The following is a 21,147-nucleotide window of genomic DNA, read 5'->3' on the forward strand; positions in this document are numbered from 1 at the left end:
TGTCTAATCTTACAAATAAACTTCAAAACAAATATACCAAACTAATCAACTCAACTAAAACTCAACGACACATACATTGAACCAGCTAAACAAATACAAACTACATGACCAACTATTTAACAATTTACAAATTTACTTTCGCAGATGCTTACGAAGAAGACGAAGACGACAACCAAGATCAGTGAAATTACCTAAACAAAAAAGCAGAGTAAGTTACAAACTCTCATAAATAAAATTAACAATGATTTTTGTTTACATATTACCCATCAAATAAAAGAGAAACAAACACAACCATACCAGGAGATACAAGAGACAATCGCAATAGACACAAATGCGGCAACAACATTTCCACCTGCTCATTCCTCTTGTCTTATGAAAATAGCTTACATGCTTAATGTCAACAGGCCAATGCTATTATCTTCTCATGAGAAATACAAATATTCTTTTAAAACTCATTAAGACCCAAATACTAATTGTCACTCATTTTATAGTTATTTCTACAAATCTTCATGTATTTGTTTTAAAGGTAAAAATAACAAGTTTAAAAGTAAAAAAACATATAACCAACATAAGAAGAATTAAAAAAATTATTACTTAATACACACAACTAAACTGGAGAAAAAATATCCAGAAACAAAAGGTACTCTCAACAAACTTAATATAATTTATGTAATCTCAACAGTACAAGTAACAAATTAAAAAGACAAACAAACGATAAGTCTCAATGACACAGCAAGCAACAACACGAACTATATCAATCACATTACTAACACAGTTTAGTCCTTCAAGAGTGGAGAACAGTGCATACACAGTACATCATCACAACTCTAACCCTATAACAATAAAAAAACTTAAAAAACAATGATCAACCCAAAACGAAAAATTCACAGCTACAATAACCCTAACAAATATTGAGATGAAATAAGAAATATGTCTACAACCTCGCGCTTGCGCGGAGGCAATGCCCCTAGTAATTACAGTAACATTGTATTATTGATGTACTTCGTGTGTTATATCACTTTAGATGATTTTTAGAATAATTCATAGTTAAAAAAGATTCATAATTAGAAAATAATTCCTAGTTAAAAATAATCATAATTTGAACCAATATACAAGATACTACTTCAACAATACGAACAATATAATGCAACTTAATTATTTGTATTATTTTATACGTCATTGCTAAAAAGTCAAAAATCTCTTTCAAAAGATAAAAATTTAGTATATTGGTTATAACTAATTTGAAAATATTTTAAATTATCATTTTCTAAAAAAAAGTATTGTTTTTAATTCCACAAGTATTTTTAATATCCAAGTTAAATACTCAAATATTATATGCACATATTTATTTCCCAACTAATCATTGACTGCAGAAAAATATGATTAAAATATTCAACCGTTAGAAAGTTATTTTTATGTTCATCAGTTAACAGTTGACTATTTTATTCTCAATTTTGTGTAGTCAACTAGTAGTTGGAGAATAAATATCCGCGAGCAAAATACTTGAGTATTAAAATTACCCATTTCAAATACTTTCGGGAATTAAATGCCCATTAATGTGTGCCCTTATGACTTTTGTTTTTTTTTTCTGTTTTGGTTCTTTTATTAAATCTTGGGAAAATTGTCAGAACGGAACAAAACAACAACATAGTTGTCCCTATGGTATAAAACCATATTTGTCCATTTATTTTATCTTTTACCCTTTTCATTTCTGAAATTTAATGAAATAAATAGTTTTATGAATCCAAAAAATATTAAAAATATAAAAAATTAATAAAACACCTATATACATAAACACTTTTTTTTTTTGGTTAAAAAATTTGATAAATAAAATTTTAAAATTACGTTCCACTAAAAGTAGAATTCGTCTTCTACGGAAAATGAGTTGGTAGAAAACAAATTCCAGAATAAACAAGTCCATCTATTTTGTTTAAAGAAATCATCTAAAAATGACTAAAATTCTAAATATGGGGAATGCAAACTCTACTAATTATAAAGATCGTTACTTTTCTTTGAATGCAGTTTCTATTTTTATGAAGTATTCTAAAATTCCGGGTATGCGAAATCTAAACTTAGCACGAACGTCTACAAAAAGTAGAAATTGTATTCATAATTTTTTTCATGGTTCTACACAGTGTAGAAGTTGTCTTCTACGGATAAAAAAAAAACAGTTTTTCCGAAAATTAAAGAAGTTTCAGTTAAAAAAATATTCTAAAAATATTATAATTTCCTAAAACGTGTCCTGGTCGATTTTTTTTGTCAAAATATAAAAATAAACGATTTTGGCTTTTTTTCTTCATCAATCTATGATTTCTCCATAGTTTGTCTTGTGATTTTCACAAACTCTTGTTCTATGATGCATATCTATACAATATGTGGTGTTTGAGAATTTAGTGCAAACAAGAGATTGGTTTTTTCGGCTGATGATAAAGGAGTAGACTACTGTTATTGAAATCAAGTTCTACCTTAGAGGATTTTAAAAGAATAGTTTTCGAGGATTTTAAAAACCAAATGCAATTAGGTTACGTGATATTTTTGGTCTGTGTCGTGTGTTCTTTTTTAAAAAAAAATTATTTTTACATTTTTTTTCCTTTCTAAAACATTATGGGATTACCTTATATTTTTATATTTTTCCATTAAACCTTTTTTAAAAATAGTTTTAATTTATGTTTAATTTGATTAAGGAAAGATTAGTTTTGGGATTATGAAAAATGTTATACTATATGAACAACTTAGTGATGGTTTTATACCATAGGGACAAACTATGTTGTTTTTTTGTTATGTTTTGGCAATTTTCCCTTAGATCTTTCCGTCTTTCTTTCAGGTTATCTAGTTTAAAGACAATGAACTAGTTCAGCTTATCTTTCTTGAACGACATCAAAATTATATGTCCTACAATTGCTGGCCAGGCTTTGGGTTGATTAAGCGCCCTAATGATCTCATCTTTGGTGACTCCAAAGGTGACTTTCTCCAAATGTGTAAGCTCTGCATACTCTTCTCTGCTTTTGATCAGTCTTGCCTTCAAGCACACCAAAAACAGGAGCGTCGCAGAACCACACCAGCGGCGCCTCTTACAAAAGCATCCTCGTCTTGCCTGGAACATTGTCAACTTTGCAGAACGTTAGACCAAAAAAAAAACTTTGCAGAACGATTTTACCAACCAGGTTCACTTGTCTTGAAACTGTTCGTAGTCAGCCCCCGGCTTGTTCCAATTTTCTTTCCCTTTAGAGGAACTAATTACTGAAATAGATCCAAACATTAGTTTACTAAGCAAGCTTTCATCTAAAAACAGGTTGGCGCTAATATATTGTCTTGTCCACCACCCTGGAAACAAATATGTAATATCACAAAATACATTATTGAAAATTTATACAGAAATCACAATACATTTTTCACATAAGACTGGAACTCATGTTCATGATCTACTATACAACAATTAAATTAAGCACAACAAAGTAAACACTTAACATGAAACATATTCCACAACATAAAGTCAAGTCACAACAAAATGATCCCTTAACATAATAAAAACGATAATTGTATTAGTCACCAAAAGTGTTCAAACTCTGGGTCCATAGAAGCTTTTGTCTTGCGCTTTAAGTAATGCAGCTTAGATTCATCTGGAAGTGCATAGAATATGCCTCGTGAAACCTCGTCTCTTGCAAGCATTTCTATAGATTCCCAATAAAGAGGGCTCCAAAAAACCATCCCATGGACCTTGTCTACTTCCTTAACGACGGTGGCTATTTCCTCAGCCAGTGAATTAGGTTTAGATCTCCTGTTGTGATACAAAACCTGCAGGTTTATAAAAAAAAAAGCGAAGATATTAGCTTGACAAAGCATATAATCTGGCATAAAATCAGAGAACATCAGATTTTCAAAAGAAAAGGATAAATGTAAGTGGGGTTGATTTTGTGTGGAACATTGAGACAAATAAATCTACAATAAAAAAAACTTGAATCTCAGACAAAGTACTCGGACTCATAACAGAGTATATGAAGTCAACACACGGATCAACCTTGTTTGAACCGTGCCAACGAAGTATCTAGCTCAGATTATACCTTTTTCTATAAAAAAGAAGAAGAGGGGCAACTTCTTCTTACCATCGAAGCTAAAGCCCCTAGAAGTAAAGGATGAGACAGACAAAACTCCATTGCATTAAAATCCAAACTAAGGGAGAGAGCAAACGCAAACCCGAACAAACAGATCTGACAGAAAAGAAAAGAAAAAAAAAAAGAAAAAGAGAATTGTACTTGTTACTTCTGATCCGAATCCGATATGCGTACATTAATTACGTTAATTGAGCCCAAATCGGCCCGTTATAAAACCAATCCATGAAGTTTGCACCAGCTATTTTAAGGGTCCGACCGTAGTTCAAACGCAGCGGTTGCGGTTGCGCGAGTTTGCGGATGCGGATAATTATAATTTCTAGCGGTTATAAGAGATTTGTACGACTGGTTTTGCGGTTACAAATTAGTGCGTTTGCGAGATACTTATGATTGTTTAACTACCAAATACAACAGCAGCTAAATAATAAATTAACAATATTTACATTTTATATAATTATAAAAATATCAAAAATCATAATATTATAATAAATATGAAAATTATATTTAGAAAGTTATAATTTTATATTTTTAAAATTATAGAAAATATTTTTATTTAATTTTTTTAATATTAATAAAATATAATAGATATATTTTAGTATTTTTATCATTTCAATTTAAAATTTTTATTGAATATTTTTATTTTTGTATTTATATAGTTTTTAAAAAATAAGAATAAAAAAATTATCCTCCCGCAGCCGCAAACGCTAGCTGGAACCAGCTTTTAATTTTAAGAAGTTCAGAACGGTTTGAAGCGATTTGTAGCGGTTTATATGATTGTTTCGAAACGCTGTCAACCGCAACCAACCGCAAAAGCTGCATTTACGATCAGGCCCTAAATAATTACTGTATTGATTCTAATTTCTAGGATTGCACAGACAAAAGCCTCTTTTTCTATATTAATAAAATAGTCTTTTGATCCAAGAAAAATAGACTTTCTATAGTTCTCTATTTCAGCATTGTATAGGACCAGTGCCGGCCAGATGAATTTGAAGGCTGGAAGCCCAACAGAAAATAAAAGCCGCTTATAAATATGTATGGAAAAGTTTTAATTTCATTTGAAGGATGTAGGTTCGAAGACCTTACCTCTAAAACTCAACCTAACAGCTTAACCATTATGCTATAGACAATAACTGTTCAAATGAAGGCCGATAAATTATTTATTTAGAAAAATATATTTAATATTTAGGTTAAACTACATATATAGGTGATGATTGTTCCGGTAGTTTTTAGTTTTAGTTTTTGGTTTTAGATTTTAATTTTGATTTTTAGATTTTGGTTTTTGGTTTTCAGCTTTTGGTTTTTGGTTTTTAGATTTTGATTTTGGTTTTGCTGTATTTTTTTTTCAAAAATTAGTTAATACATTACTTTAAAATAATACAATAAAATATAAATAAATATTTAGATTTACAACTAAAATTATCAAAATATTGTGATAATTATTTTAAAATAAAATACAATAAAATATAAATAAATATTTAGATTTACAACTAAAATTATCAAAATATTGTGATAATTATTTTAAAATAAAATACAATAAAATATTTTAATTATTATACTATTATAAAAATATATTGTAATAAAATATTTATCATAAAATTTATATAAATTCCAAAAAAATATATTTAATTGTTTGAAACTACATAGAAATTTTTCTTATATAAATTATTTTTAATTTTAAAAACTTAAATAGCAATAGTTTTTTTATATAAATATTATAAATTATACAAAAATAAAAATACTTAAAATTTTGAAACTAATTATAAATTTTCTTATATAAATTATTTATATTTTCTTAAAATTGAATGGCTATTTTTATTTTTCATGACTGATACAATATATTGTATTAATAAAACAAATTATGGTTTTATAATTTTGGTTATTTTAATGTGACTAGTTATTATTAAAATTATTCAATTATTTTATATATAGAAATTAATAACTAAGTTTTAAAATTAATTAATATTATTTATAAAATATATAAATTTATTTTACAGATATGAAACACAAATATATCACATTATTGTTTAAATTATAGCTAATGTACCAAAATATTGTATGATTATTTATCTTTATGAAAATATTATTTATTAATTATACCTAATGTACCAAACTTGATTGTTTGTGGTTTTTGCTTTAGTTTTTGGTTTTTGCTTTTGTAGAAACCATTTTTCATCCAATCAAGTTTTTGGTTTTAGTTTTTGTTTTTATAGAAACTATTTGAGTTGCCAATCAAGATTTTGAATAAATAGATTCCCTAAAATTTTGGGAAACTAGTTTTTGAAAAGTTTAACCAATTTATGAAAAAAAACCAAAAACCAACTTTTGTGAGCTTTTATGAAGAAGAACGAATTTTGATTTTTTTTTGTAGAAACTACTACATTATAATTAATTAATAATTAATAAATAATATTTTCATAAAAATTAAAATTATCATAAAATATTTGGTACATTAGATATCATTTAAACAATAATGTGAAATATTTTAATTTGTGTTTCATGTCTGTAAATATTTATATATTTTATAAATAATATTATTTAATTTTAAAACTTAGTTATTAGTTTCTATAAATAAAAAAATTGAATAATTTTAAGAATTATTAGTCACATTAAAAATAACAAAAAATTATAAAAACATAATATGTTTTATTAATAAAATATATTGTATAATCCTGAATTACAAATATTGACATTCAACTTTAAGAAAATATAAATAATTTATATAAGAAAATTTATAATTAGTTTCAAAATTTTATGTATTTTTACTTTTGTATCATTTATAATATTTATATAAGAAAAACTATTTCCATTCAAGTTTTAAAAATTAAAAATAATTTATATAAGAAAAATTTCTAAGTAGTTTCAAAATTTAATATTTTTATTTTTGTGTAATTTTATATATATATTATGATTTATATTTTACTATAATATATCTTTTATAAAAATATAATAATTAAAATATGTTATTGTATTTTATTTTAAAATAATAATCACAGTATTTTCATAAATTTCAATTGTAAAATCTAAATATTTATTTCTATTTTATTATATTATTTTAAAGTAATGTATTAGTTAATTTTTGAAAATTTTAAAAAAATACAGCAAATTCAAAAACCAAAATCTAAATCTAAAAACCAAAAACCAAAAACCAAAAGCTGAAAACCAAAAACCAAAATCTAAAAACTAAAAGCTAAAATCTAAAAACCAAAAACTAAAACTAAAAACTACTGAAACAATCATCACCTAAATGTTATAGTTTCTACCAAAAAAAATCAAAATTCGTTTTTCCTTTTCAAAACTCACAAAAGTTGGTTTTTTGGTTTTTTTTCATAAATTGGTTAAATTTTTCAAAAACTAGTTTCCCTAAATTTTAGGAAATTTATTTCTTAGATCTCTTGATTGGCAAATCAAATGGTTTCTACAAAAACTAAAACTTGATTGGATGAAAAATGGTTTTTGCAAAAACAAAAGCCAAAAACTAAAGCAAAAACCACAAACAATCAATCTCATAGTTAAAAATGGTAAAAATGTGGTCAAAAAATTTTAACCACTTTTTGACTATATTTTCGGTCAAAATATTCTAACCATTTTCTGACCAATTATTTTTTTTGACAAAAAAAAGGGTTAAACCCGGGTCTATTAAAGACACAGACCTAACCCCCGGATGGGAGGTGCAACCCACGGATGGATCCTCTCCCGGGTATTCAAATGGGCCGTAAACATGGGCCCATATCCGCGTGGCCACATGTGGAGCTAATAATTTCGCATTAGAGGGGAGTCGATCCCTGGCCTGGAAATGTAGTCAAAATGTGATAGCTTTTTTAATATACGTTCTGGTTAAATATTCCGACCACTTTCTAACCAGTTTTTCGTATTCGTAGTCAAAATATTGTCATAATTATTTTTGACATTTTTGTTGGTTAGAAATATGGCCAAATGTGATATGTTTTTTCTGTGCTACTGTTCCAATTCAAACAATCTATTGTAAGACGACCGTTTGTAAAACTGAATGACACTTACACAATCTCTACAACAAGATTCTCTTTCATGCATATATATATCATCATGACGCAAATATAAATATAAAGATAACATTTAGGAAAAGAAGGGCAATGTTAGGAAGGTAAACCCCACTTCGAGCAAGACTGCTTCGTAGGTTTAACATGTGATACATGCAGCAAAAACACACATTAGGAAGTCGCACTCCACCGATTTTTCTCCGTTTGAAAGATACATGTGTTCGTGTTAAAAAAAAAAGATACATGGGTTTTCAAAAAAGCTAATCCATTGAAGGTCCATTATCTAATTGAAGCCCATGTTACTTAGAGGTTAGTAAACTTGGCGGCAAAGTAAGAACTGAGGAACGTGGGTAACCATGGAACTTGCTTTACCCGCCAAAGTCGCCGTCTTTTACCAAGTCCACAAGAGGGACTTTTTTTTTTGAAACAACAGAGGGACTTTTTCAATTATTAGTAGTTTTTGAGAAACAAAAATTAATTATAATTATTAGACATTAGTAGCTTCCAAATACTTAAAATGAAGGATTAGAAAATAAACTAGAGGCTGCAGTTACTGAGCGACGAGTAACCGTAAGAAGAGTAAATATATGGTGATTAATTAATTACTATTCCAAATTAATTCATAGGTAATAATTAAATAGTAGCCAATAAATAACTTTTAAGTGACGGTTACTCAGTTGCAAAAAAAAAAAAAAAAAAAAAGTGACGGTTACTCTTATATTATAGAGGCTCAATATTCGTACATCCTAAAAACTGACAATCAACTCTTTTTCTTTTTTTTGAAAAGGCAGTCACCATTAATTTTGACTTTTATAATAAAAAAGTTCTCCTGCCAAATTCTGTAGTAAATATATACACTGCTTTGACCAAAAAAAAAATATATATATACACTGCATGTTTAGTCAAAAAAATAAAATACACTTCATATTGATGTATTTATGTAAATGTATTATTAACTTTCCAAATGTCAAAATCTTCATACAGCTGTTTTACACTTATTTACACGTCCGCCAATCACCGAATTAAAAATATTTTTATTAAAATAATTGAAACATGCCCTAATAATTAGGAAGGTTGTTACCAAAAAAAAAAAATCTAAAACCCAGAGTAACCGCTCCTTCATTCGCGCTCTAAAACCCTATAACCTTTTTCTCTCTTTCATATATATGCCTACGAAACAGTTGCCGAGTAAACAACTTACAAAGTACACTTGAATCAAAACATAAGACACGACATTATCCTCTGAAATCAGTCTCCAGGTCTTTGATTCTCTCTATATATCCTCTATTGTCTTTAATTTATTTTTGTCTAATATGTTTTTATAGTAAGTGTTAGCTCGTTAATAGTTATTAAAGCTATTTAAGCTTAATAATCATCTATTAAAACACTTCGTAACTCCTTCTGATTGCTCCACCTTCTTCTTTCCAACAGGTTTCATATTCTCAATGTCCTCCACGGATTGTTTAAGCCACTTCTTTAATTGGGATCCTCCTATCCAGCTCCGGGATTGCTTTATTCCAGATATGGATATGATTACCCCGGAAACCGACAGTTTATTCTTCCAATCTCAACCGCCAATGCAGTTTCATCAGCCATTGTTTCAAGAAGAAGCTCCTTCACAGAACCTTATAGAGCTCACTGACTTGGACTCTTTCTGTGATCAGTTTCTTCCTCTCCAAGAAACATATCTTCCCTACCCTAAAGCTGAAATCTTCGATGAAACATACAACTTTGATTCCTTCCTTCCCACGCCAAAACGCCAGAAAATTGTTAACTCAAGCTACCACTGTAACACTCACACCCATTTCCCAAACTCTAACCTTGATTTCCTTCCAGAAGCTTCCGTCTTCCCTGAGTTTCGAGTTCCGGACTTCCCCTTGGTGTTCAAGGCAGGTCTAGGAGATCAAGACGGGGCCAAGAAACCAAAGCTTTCATCTCAGAGCATGGCGGCTCGAGAGAGGAGACGAAGAATCGCTGAGAAGACCCACGAGCTCACGAAACTAATCCCCGGTGGACAGAAACTTAACACCGCCGAGATGTTCCAAGCCGCGGCGAAGTATGTCAAGTTCTTGCAAAGCCAAGTTGGCATCCTCCAAATGATGCAAACCACAAAGAAGGTAATAACCAGCCTCCAAAAACAACACTACAAATTAATTGAAACCCTAATCGTGTTGTCTGACGAGGTGGTTGTTAATTTGCAGACGCAGGGTATCACTGATGTGGAAATAGAAACTCAGTTTTTGCTTGAGTCGCAAGCAGTCCAGGAGAAGCTATCAACGAAGGAATTATGTTTAGTTCCGTGTGAAATGGTTCGAGATCTAACAAGTGAAGAATCCATTTGGAGAAACCCAAAGATTTCTCGAGAGATCAACAAGTTACTGTCCACAGATCTGGCTAACTAGTTTTAGTTCTAAGCATGAAGCTTTGATTTGTGTCTGTTCTTGCTTGTTTGTGTTCTTAGTTTGTGTTTTGTATTGTTGATTAGTGGCCAATTCTGTTAACTGGGAACTAATACTTTGTGCGTATTAGTCTCATGTATAGGTGTATTAGCAACCGTATCTAGTTGTCGTATTAGCTATCATTTGACATTTTAATGGCTAGCTAATATATGTCCACATGTTGAAACTTTTACTTTTTAACAAAATAACAATTCTAGGGCTTTTTTTTTCTTTTTTACTTTGTGGGTCTTACTAATTTAAAGCCCAAAAATCAGATTAAACAAATTCTCTAATCCGCGATCGGAAAGGGGTAGTTGCGTGAATAATGCCTTGATAATAGGGATTCTCTAGCTTAATATAGTACTAGTATTTTTATTTACCTTGGCTTTAACTACCGTAAATAGAAAAGAAAAAACATTTTGGAATTTTATGAGTTACGGTTTACTCGCATAAACAACTAAGACCATGATTAACTTGAGTCTCTTAACTGAGGTTTTTTAGCTTCGGTTAAGAGACGGTTCTTAGTTTTTTTTTAGATTTTAACTAAGAAAAGTTAAGAAGTCTCTTAAATAAGAGATATAAGAACCGTCTCTTAGCCGAAAAATGTAAAAAACAAACTCATGCGATGCATGTATTTATAGTTCAATTATTTATAACGAGTAAATCATATAATAAAATTAGTATTTATGTTGTTGAATATTTTCATTTTGAATTTCTTAAACCGATGAAAATGCTCTTATCAAACCAGTCTCAAACTTAAACCACTAAAAACTGACTTGTTACTTTATACGAAAATATGTTTAAGCCAGTGGCGGAGCTGGTGCTTTGTGAGGGTGGTCAGTGACCCACATGGATTTTCATAAAAAACAAGTTTTACTTGTATTTTGAAAAGAAAACAAATGATAAATGTTACTAATTTAACACATTGACCCATATAACATATGTTTGTTATGTAATGACCCCCTGTGAATTGATTAGCTGGCTCCACCACTGGTTTAAGCTACTGATCGACAAAAGATAGACGGTCCGAAGTTGATCATATAAAGAAACTGAACCGTTATTTTACCCACGACGGATAATCCGAATTCGATGGAAACCTCTTGAGGTTTCGAAAGGGGGTTATCCCATGAATGGTTAACGGTATAAACTCTGATATCAAAAAATAAAATGAGTCAATAAAACAAAACATAAATCCAATTTCTAAAAAAAGATCTTAAAAAAAATTGCCGGCCGGTCTAGAAAACTAAAACAATTGATACAGGTTGATAGAGTTTGATTATTATCGCAATTAGGAGTACTTCTAGAGTCCACTTCTTCCCCACACTACGAGAGAGAGGGAAAATGTAAAAACTACCATTAAACCAGCCCATGCGAGACTTACTATATCCATGTGAATTCTGTCCCCTATGAATATGAAGAAACTTTTCCATTATTGTTCACTAATAATAGTGAAATCACTGGTGCGGAGTCAAAAAAAGGGAGAGATATTTGGTCACCATTGATGAACTACTCCAAAAAATCCACTTATCTTATAATGAGTTATTCTTAATTATAGAATTTCTAGTAGAATCGACAAGATGTAAACACAAGTAAACAGATACTTTTCGAAGTATCCAAAGAATCTGACTCATATGTAGAAAGAATAATCTTTTTTCTTTCTTTTATCGTTTTTTATTTTTATTTGAAGTAAAACGAAAGGCAATTCTTCATCTAATCTAATATTGATTGAATGTCTGAGCATTCCGACACTTTCATGAGTCTATATCCAAAGTATCTTAGATCCTTTCCAAAACTATTAATTTAATTCCCTCTCTGCCTATCCAATCTAATGGATTTCCCTCCACTCGTTTTAGTTTTCCTCTAATCTGATAGGTAAAACTTTAGGTTAGAGAATAGAACCTCGAGAGCCAGGGGCTTAGAATCACGAAAAGAAAGTATCAAGAGTCTTTTCCTACGTTTGTTATAGTTTTATAACAGGAGATTTCAAGTCTCCTGTTGAGGCGGCACCCGGATTTGAACTGGGGAAAAAGGATTTGCAGTCCCCCGCCTTACCACTCGGCCATGCCGCCAAAATGATTTGTACTAGATTCAAATTTTCTCTTGTTTTTTTTTTTTCAACTCCGAAAAAAATATAGATTTTCAGTCACAAAATATAGAATCTAGTACAAATCAGAACCATTAACTATTGACTGTAAATTCATGACCTTTTTTGAATTTAAATTTACATTTTTTATTTCTAATAAGATAAGAAAATCATTAGAAATAGATTTATACCTAATCTATATTGAGTTTTTTCAATTAAAAAGAAATCTTCTTCCATTTGAATTATAACACTAATAATGAGTATATGTAAACCCCAGAATCAGAACATACGTTACCTTGTATAGCTCTATAATGGGGTATTTTATCTCTCTAGGGATGCTTTTGAGGAGTAATTCTCAATAAATTTTTGTATTGAAATTTTTCATTGAATACATTGAAAAAAAAATTTTAATTTTTGGTAGAGCACAGCATGTGCTGTTCCAAATAGAACTGTACCACAATAAAAGAAGAAAAAGAGACATATATATATACCTGTGCATTCTTTTTTATTTTAATAATAATAAAAATTAATAAATAAAAAAACATACGTTTTCTTACCTACTTCAATTCAATGATATTCTAAATATTCTATTCAAAATAGGTAAAAATCCATCTTTTTTCTGCAAATATTTTTTTGAACAATGAAATACAAATACATGAAAAAGTAAAGTGTTTAAAAAAAAGTTTTCTATTTCTTATATGTTTATCTGCTCGAACAGATCCTATCATGAATACCGTTTTTTATGGTATGCGATCGAATTGGAATATGTAATATCATAGGTGAAAATGAAATTACTTTTTTTCTAGTCGTTACAAAACTCCATAAGTTCCAGCGGTATTTCTAAATTCTGTTCCATTTGGATCTCTTTCTTATAAAAAAAAATTCCAATTGAATCTAGTCTCCGTTCATACGGATTTCATACATTCCATATATCTTGGAGTTGGATAAAATTTCATGTGATTCAGTAAACAGAATAGAAATTCCATTATTGGTAGATCGAATTCTATCTATATGATTCGGTGAAGAATGAGATATGGGATTTTTAAAATAAACGGATAAATGATAAATTCAAAAAAGATGCTCGGGGGAATTGATTAGCTGGCTCCGCCACTGGTTTAAGCTACTGATCGACAAAAGATAAGACCGTCCGAAGCTGATCATATAAAGAAACTGAACCGTTATTTTACCCACATGGGACCCAAATCAAAACTAGGGTGTTGATTGTACTATTTAAAACAAATAGGCTTTTATTTATAAGATTTATAATGTAAGGGGGTTAAAATGTTATTAACCCGTTTACTTAAGTTTGTTTTAATTTTCTCGCACTCTCTGTTTCTTTTGAGATCTAGAGGAGGAAGAAGACGAAGAAGCAAGCAATGGCAGGGATGGGAGCAGGACCAGATCACCTCTTCAACCTCCGAAACACCTTTTATCTGGGAGCTTATCAAACGGCGATCAACAACAGCGAGATCCCTAACCTCTCCCCGGAGGACGCCGTGGAACGCGACTGTCTCGTCTTCCGCTCGTACATAGCCCTCGGTAGCTATCAGGTTTCTCTCTATTCATCTCGATAAGCGTCATCGGATCTCGTTTTTTTTTGTTTTTGTTTTGATCTCCTGTTCGAATTTTGTGTTGTAAAAGCTTGTCATCAGTGAGATCGATGAAGCCGCCGCGACTCCATTGCAGGCAGTCAAGCTCCTCGCTATGTATCTATCGAGTCCTGATAATAAGGTAACTCGGAAATATTCTGTAGACGCTTTCCTAGCTGTGTACATTGTAGGCCTGCCCATTTGTAATCAATCCGAACCAAAACCCAAAACTATATCCGATCCAGTCTGTAGAATAAATACCTGATGAATGGCTCATAATCATATAGTGTGGTAGTCCAGGTTATGGATATTATGGAACTCGAATATCCGAACTAGGACGTGGGAATAGTATTCGAAACATAATAACTAATAAGTAACTCAAATACTCAATTTCATGCTTATTTTTTTTATATAATATCTAGAATATCTGAACTCGAAATATTAATAATTGGATCCGAGTTCTGATCCAAAATGGATCTTAGAGAGTGTTATAAAATTTATCTGAACCCGAAGTATTATTATTGACCCAAAATATATAAAACATGAATGAAGAAGTCTAAGAAGCAAACTCGAAAACCTGAAAACCCCGATCTGAACCCGAACTCCCAGGTCTTATATATTGTACACTGGGTATTAGGGAGGCATTAGCATCTAAAACGTTTAATTGGTGTTTAGTTTGTTATTTAGGCGGTTAAAGTGTTTACAAAATACAATAAATATTAAATATATATCTCTTTATATATATGAAATAGTATGAAAAAAATTATATTATTTTTATTTTCATAAAATTTTATAATATAATATATTAACTACCAGAACATTGATGTTTATGTGTTCTTGGTCAGGAATCAACCATTTCGAGCTTGAAGGAATGGTTGGCAGATTCAACAATAGGAAACAATGCTATCTTGAGGTTGATTGCTGGTACTGTTTTCATGCATGAGGAAGATTATAATGAAGCTCTGAAACACACTCATGCTGGAGGAACTATGGATCTGTAAGATTTTTTTTTTTTTTTTACCTTGCTGGACCGAGTAACGATGGCTAGGTTTCCTTGCTCATAGATTGTTCATTGCCCTTTGCATTTTTAGGCATGCCTTGAATGTCCAGATATTCATTAAGATGCACAGATCAGATTACGCTGAGAAGCAGCTTAGAGTGATGCAACAGTATGACGAAGACCATACTCTCACTCAACTTGCTACCGCATGGTTGAACTTGGCAGTGGTATAAAGCAAAATTATTCGATTTGTTTACTTGTTCTATAAAGAGTCCGTTTTTGCTTCTTTTTTTTTATACCAAGTCTTTGTATGATGTCAGGGTGGCTCGAAGATACAGGAAGCTTACCTCATTTTCCAGGATTTCTCTGAGAGGTATCCAATGACATGCTTGGTTTTGAATAGCAAAGCAGTTTGCTGTATGCAAATGGGTAATTTTGATGAAGCTGAATCACTACTGCTTGAAGCACTCAACAAGGTAAATAAACACATTCTTGGTAATCATGTATAACAAGAGATGTTGCTTGACTTCTCAAACTGCACTCGATTTCTTGGCTGTTCTGTAATATGGGCAAGTGTGAAAACTAGTTTGTGGTGATTGCAGGATGCTAAAGACCCAGAAACTCTTGCAAACCTTGTCGTCTGCAGTCTTCATGTTGGCAAATCATCTTCACGTTACTTAAGGTAAGCATTGCATCAACATCCTTATAAAAACATTGGTTTAATTTCACTTATTGGGACCATGCTATTTTTTTTTTACAGCCAGCTTAAACTATCACACCCTGAACATGTGCTTGTGAAGCGTGTATCATCAGCCGAAGATAACTTCGAGCGAGCGCTTCAATCTATCGCTTGAAGACTCTCCCATTGTTCAAGCTTTGCAGGATCAGTTTGCTTTACGACATATTTTCCTCGGTTGGTAAATCCAACAGAACAACCAAAACCGTTTTGTCTTTTTGGAATCAGTATATGAACCAGATTTTGCCATTTGAGTATGTTACGTTTACCATCTCATTACTTTTAAATATAAAACTCCAGGCTCCACCTATCATACTCTCAGACTTAATTTAGCTAGATCGCGTAGCCAAAACCCAAATAGGAATATGCATCACTCCATAACTTACTTGAGTTCAAACCCTTGTCTGGGATAATTTCCACAGCCAATTTCACGATATCATGATACGATTGTTAGAATTTTAATTTGAAAAATGTATTTGAGAGGTAATTTCTACAAACAGGTGAAAATGTTGAATGAATTGCTGCTTCCTAGAATCAACGTAAAGCCATTATTAATCAGTACAAAATTTCATATATAATCTCTACATATTGTTTCAAAAAGAAAATCTCTACATATATTTGGACCGTACAAATACTATAATACTAATAGTAAATAAGAACACATCACCTTCCACACCCTTCACTAACATCTAGAATCAAGACTCTTCACTACAATCGTCTAAGTCGATACACAAAACATGTTTTTGTTGCTTCGCGCGTAACAACTCTGTTTAGCATCTTTAGAGCGTCTCAAAAAAATAACTCTATTTTGAAGTTTCTAAAACTTTATATTTGAAATTTAAAGTTGTTCTTCTCCAAAAACAAAACTTCAAACTCAACTTCAAAATTATTTATATTTTATAATATGGTCATTCTATTTGTCATAAGTAATCTGAATTCATAAAACTTTTATAAATAACTAGCACATATATAAACATATTACAACAATATTAATTAATAAATATTCTATTAAAATATAAAAAATTAAATAAAAATAACTTAATTAATATTAAACTTCAAACAAAATACCATGTTATTCCATAAAATGATTTTCGTAATGCATATATGATCTATTAGTGCATTTCGAAGTAAAAATGGTTCTCCTCATTTTTACTTTGTAAATTACGAGCTAAAATTTGTTGAAATCAGATGATATTGATACTTGTAAATACATTAAATCGGAACAAGAAAGTAAAAGAGAAACATAAAATATTGCTAAAAGACTAATTTCTTTTCGATGATATTAATACTCGTGAATATATTCGATATGAACAAAAAAGAATTTTAAGAAAAAGACATCAAAAACAACAACAATAACCATCTTCAGTTACACAAAAAATTTGGACAATATTTGAAAATTTTGAAGGTTCCGGATCAAACTTATCTGATTATTAGTGTTGTTGTAATATTTAAATTTGTGTAATAGTTATGTCTTCATATAATTTTTAAAAATCTTTTTGTTAAATTTCTTTTGTATATTATCGTTGTCTAAATCTAGTTTAAAATGTTTTAAATCTTATTTTAAAGTTTTATTTAATTTTATGTGTAAAATTTAAAATCTGTAAACAAAATTTAAAAATATTTATGAGATATAATTTTTTTTAAGGATTAAAATAAGAAACGAGAAAATATTTATGAATCATAAAGGTGATGTGTGATTGTAAAGACCAAAACGCAAATAAAAATATGAAACTTCAAATTTGAAGTTTTGAGTAGTGAAACTTCAAATATAGAGTTTCACTCCTCAAAACTTCAAATTTGAAAGTTTTGAAGTTTTTTTTTTTAGAGCAAAAAATTTCATATTTGAAATTATAAAGTGTCTTTTGGAGATGCTCTTAGTCGCGTGACTGACAGTGTTTAACTTTGTGAGAATCGCTCACAGAAAAAATAGTCAAACGAAATTGTTTACAAACTATTTATAATACAATAAATAGGATAGTGAAATGTGTGAATGTTAAAGAATAATATGTAAATATATAAGCATACTACATACAATGGCTTTTGATATAATAAGACGATTTCAATAAGCTCCAGCCTCTAGTCCAAGCTGCATGAGAGACACATGTTCATGTGCATGCTTCTACATTTAGTCAACTTTCATGTTTCTTTCGATACACATGCATTTGTAGTTGTTAAATCAGTCCAACAATTCCCAAATGGATAATTGTGTTTTCTTTGTGTATATGTATATATATGTGGTTTAGTTTTCCCTGAAAATCACAGCAATGTACAATGGGCAGATACATGCTTCGTAAAATATAAACTTGTTTTTATAATAAATCAAAAAAGTTCTTTAAGTTGTGTTAAAAAGAGAGGACGTAAACACATGGGTTCTTCGACAGTCACCACTTTAGCCCTAATCCTAATCATGATCTTCCACCTCACGCCAGAAACAACTGCAGCTCGCCATCTCAACGATCAGATGAAGCCGATCGATGTAATGAAATACCTGTTTTCACAGGGCTTTCCCTTTGACCGTGTTCCTCCACCACCGTCACTTTTTTCCTCCGTTACCGTTTGTACCTTCTCCAATCCCTGGATACGCTCCAAGTTTACCGTCACCGTCACCTTCGTCACCTCCGGCGTCTCTTCCCGGTTTCCCTGGCTTTAGGTTTTCTCCCCCGCTGATCCTCACGCCGCCACCGTCGTGATTTTATAGGTTAGCGCCGTTATTATATATGACAATTATCCGTTGGAAAAACGATTGATCATGTGGACTCGATGATATAAGACATGCTTATTTCACGAAAGTTTAATAAAGATATATATATGTCGTGTAAGTGTAACAAATTGTCGATCTAATTATTAAATAAAGACTTCTGTTTAAGTTTTTTGCACCGGGAATCTTTCTCTCAATCTCACATTCTCATGAAGTTTACGAGTGCGAGTGAACTCAAATCGTATATCGAAGTAATTAAAAGTGATCATATACATTGTATATGTGATGTTACAAAAAAATACATTTGATATATGTATGGCTCAAGTTGGAAGTTTTGTTTTTTACAGTTTCATAGTCTAATTAATAAGACTAAATATGGTTGATCCAAACTTTGTAACAAAAAATAGTTTAATACGTCTAAATAGTAAAGTAAAATTATAATGTTTTGAAAATTGTCTCCCTCCTACTTTTCAGCAATTCTTGCTTCTATTCTCATAGTCGACATCATGAAAGCTAGCTAGGAGTGTTGATTCCTTTTTAAATCAAAATTATTTAAACATAAAGATGTAAATCTATCAAAATTATCTCTCTTAATAGACTTATAGATGATTCCACTACGGAAACTGAACTATCTTTACCAAAACGTATGCAGAAGTGTGTATCTTATTCATCAACCAAAGTAAGGTATATATACAACACAAATAGCATAAGCTAACTAGGAATATGAAACTAGATTAGTCTAAATCATAATCCTCTCAATAATAACTCTTAACTTCATTGTATAGTAATCATGTATTGGTTGTAAATTGTCTATTTCAATGATAACAGTGCAACTTTTGACTTAAACGTTAAATAGAAAATGACATTAAAATGTTAAACGTGTATGACATATATTAGTTTGTATATTTCCTTGTTAAACAAAGAAGTATTATGTTTTTGGGTCTAGCAATGTATGCAAAAAAAAAAAAAGAACAACATAGAAACAAAACAAACAATAGGTCAGTTCTTTGGAAGTCATATGGTATTATATGTCATTGTTTAGGAAAACTTTCCCAACATTTTGATTGGCTAATAAAATTGTGTGTTTAAGAACAAAAAACCAAAATCCATGGTATTTTCCTTTGGCGTTGTTGCTGTGAACTCAGGGAGAAATATCCGATACTTGAGCATCCAATGATCCAACAAAACCTGTTCTTATTTAATTCTCAAAATCGTTTTCTATTACCTATTTGGGTCTTCTTGATTTTTTTTTATTCACATATTATCATGCAGCTCCTTCTTTAGACGGCATGTATTAAACCCCCTACATGTTAGGCGCCAGTACTTCTCCACGCCGCCATAGACGTGCTTCCCAATTCTTCCCCGTATATATATATATATATATATATTCAATGAATTTTAAATTTCTAACCCAACCCTAAGAATCTCACCTTTTAAATTTCGTTCACCATCTTTAGCATATTAATACCTTAGCAAGATTTCTAAGTTTGTTATGTCTCCTCCAGCGTTGTTTGTGTTTGAAGATGATTTAAACAGTAAATGGAGCAATGAAGAGTTGCACCGTCTCAGTGTTTTTGCCAGAGAAAACTCTAACCCTAATTTCAATATCTTGGTGAAGAATGCGGCTCTGCAGAACCAGCATACCGTTTCCTCAGTTCTCTCCCGCCCATCTGTGAAAGATGAAAGCTTCAGAATGGTCTTACCTCTGGTGATGTCTCCACCGAGAGATAAAGCCGTGCCACTTCCTGTTCTTCCCGAGCCGATGATGAAACCACAGAAGAAGCTTGGCCGCCAAGAAACCATGTTTGCTGTAGGAAAATCTCGGTATCATGAGAAAAACCTAAACCATGAAGAAGAAGCTCTCAAATGCAGTGCCTTCTGTTTATCCCTCCTTGGTTTTGGGAAGAAAAAAACTGCGAGGTCACCGAAAAGGAAGGATTCATCTATAAAGAAGAAAATGATCAAAGGGTCATCGTTTTCAAACTCCATTGTCTCCCTAGGTGCCTCATTCGAGAAATTTGAATATGGCTCATGGGTTTCAGCAACTGCTCTGGCCCGAGAAAACGACCGATTGTACTTCGACCTGCCGTTGGAGATGATCCAATGTGGCCGTGGAGGCGGTGGAAATGTGCAAGAACCGGTGAGTTCCGGTTTATTGTTAGACAAGGAAACAGAAAGTTTAGCTTTGAAAAGTGTTCTGAAGACTTCTCTGTCCGGAAGGGAAGAAAGAAGTTTGGCTGAGACGTCTTCGCAACGCCTTGTCAGATTCTCGAACATGACCTCGGTTTCATGCCCGACTTCACCTCGATCGAGTATCACCTCCACGCTTGCTTAAATGTTAAAGCTTGCTTAAATGTTAAAGCTAGAGATGACTTCAATACGTTCTTTGCAGCACAGAAAGCGTGGAAAACTTAAGAAAACGTAGCACTATAAAAATATTTTACAATAACATACATGTTCGTATCTAAAAAAAACGGT

General features: G+C 31.1%; 4 protein-coding genes and 1 non-coding gene across 5 annotated transcripts; 3 read left to right on the top strand and 2 right to left on the bottom strand.

The window, feature by feature from the left end:
* Window positions 1-3,337: 3,337 nt before the first annotated feature.
* On the bottom strand, window positions 3,338-4,242 carry LOC106332762. The gene is made up of 2 exons (XM_013771258.1): window positions 4,104-4,242; window positions 3,338-3,795 (listed from the first exon to the last, which is right to left on the bottom strand). Exons 1-2 carry the CDS (start codon window positions 4,152-4,154, stop codon window positions 3,547-3,549), a joined length of 300 nt encoding a protein of 99 aa, XP_013626712.1. The 5' UTR covers window positions 4,155-4,242; the 3' UTR covers window positions 3,338-3,546.
* Window positions 4,243-9,314: 5,072 nt separating this feature from the next.
* On the top strand, window positions 9,315-10,608 carry LOC106333938 (transcription factor bHLH53-like). Its single transcript, XM_013772320.1, has 3 exons — window positions 9,315-9,384; window positions 9,557-10,242; window positions 10,327-10,608. Exons 2-3 carry the CDS (start codon window positions 9,571-9,573, stop codon window positions 10,525-10,527), a joined length of 873 nt encoding a protein of 290 aa, XP_013627774.1. The 5' UTR covers window positions 9,315-9,384; window positions 9,557-9,570; the 3' UTR covers window positions 10,528-10,608.
* Window positions 10,609-12,561: 1,953 nt separating this feature from the next.
* Window positions 12,562-12,632, bottom strand: TRNAC-GCA. Its single transcript has one exon. It is a non-coding gene; the product is annotated as a tRNA-Cys (tRNA).
* A 1,353-nt stretch (window positions 12,633-13,985) lies between these two features.
* On the top strand, window positions 13,986-16,284 carry LOC106331821 (coatomer subunit epsilon-2). Its single transcript, XM_013770238.1, has 7 exons — window positions 13,986-14,196; window positions 14,288-14,377; window positions 15,081-15,232; window positions 15,327-15,462; window positions 15,556-15,711; window positions 15,838-15,917; window positions 15,996-16,284. The coding sequence occupies exons 1-7, from the start codon at window positions 14,023-14,025 to the stop codon at window positions 16,087-16,089; spliced, it is 882 nt and encodes a 293-aa protein (XP_013625692.1). The 5' UTR covers window positions 13,986-14,022; the 3' UTR covers window positions 16,090-16,284.
* Window positions 16,285-20,161: 3,877 nt separating this feature from the next.
* Window positions 20,162-21,084, top strand: LOC106329858. Its single transcript, XM_013768469.1, has 2 exons — window positions 20,162-20,981; window positions 21,014-21,084. Exons 1-2 carry the CDS (start codon window positions 20,162-20,164, stop codon window positions 21,082-21,084), a joined length of 891 nt encoding a protein of 296 aa, XP_013623923.1.
* Window positions 21,085-21,147: the final 63 nt, after the last annotated feature.

The sequence above is a fragment of the Brassica oleracea genome, chromosome C3 (assembly GCF_000695525.1).
Source record: "Brassica oleracea var. oleracea cultivar TO1000 chromosome C3, BOL, whole genome shotgun sequence".
Lineage (NCBI taxonomy): Eukaryota > Viridiplantae > Streptophyta > Magnoliopsida > Brassicales > Brassicaceae > Brassica > Brassica oleracea.

Excerpts from the sequence above, each read along its gene's own strand:
- LOC106332762 (XM_013771258.1), bottom strand. The coding sequence starts at position 4,154 with ATGGAGTTTTGTCTGTCTCATCCTTTACTTCTAGGGGCTTTAGCTTCG. Across the intron at positions 3,796-4,103 it reads TAGGGGCTTTAGCTTCGATG|GTTTTGTATCACAACAGGAG; the intron begins GTAAGAAGAAGT and ends ATAAACCTGCAG.
- LOC106333938 (XM_013772320.1), top strand. The coding sequence starts at position 9,571 with ATGTCCTCCACGGATTGTTTAAGCCACTTCTTTAATTGGGATCCTCCT. Across the intron at positions 10,243-10,326 it reads TGATGCAAACCACAAAGAAG|ACGCAGGGTATCACTGATGT; the intron begins GTAATAACCAGC and ends GTTAATTTGCAG.
- LOC106331821 (XM_013770238.1), top strand. The coding sequence starts at position 14,023 with ATGGCAGGGATGGGAGCAGGACCAGATCACCTCTTCAACCTCCGAAAC. Across the intron at positions 14,197-14,287 it reads TAGCCCTCGGTAGCTATCAG|CTTGTCATCAGTGAGATCGA; the intron begins GTTTCTCTCTAT and ends GTGTTGTAAAAG. Across the intron at positions 15,712-15,837 it reads TGCTTGAAGCACTCAACAAG|GATGCTAAAGACCCAGAAAC; the intron begins GTAAATAAACAC and ends TGGTGATTGCAG.
- LOC106329858 (XM_013768469.1), top strand. The coding sequence starts at position 20,162 with ATGTCTCCTCCAGCGTTGTTTGTGTTTGAAGATGATTTAAACAGTAAA. Across the intron at positions 20,982-21,013 it reads CCCGACTTCACCTCGATCGA|CTTGCTTAAATGTTAAAGCT; the intron begins GTATCACCTCCA and ends TAAATGTTAAAG.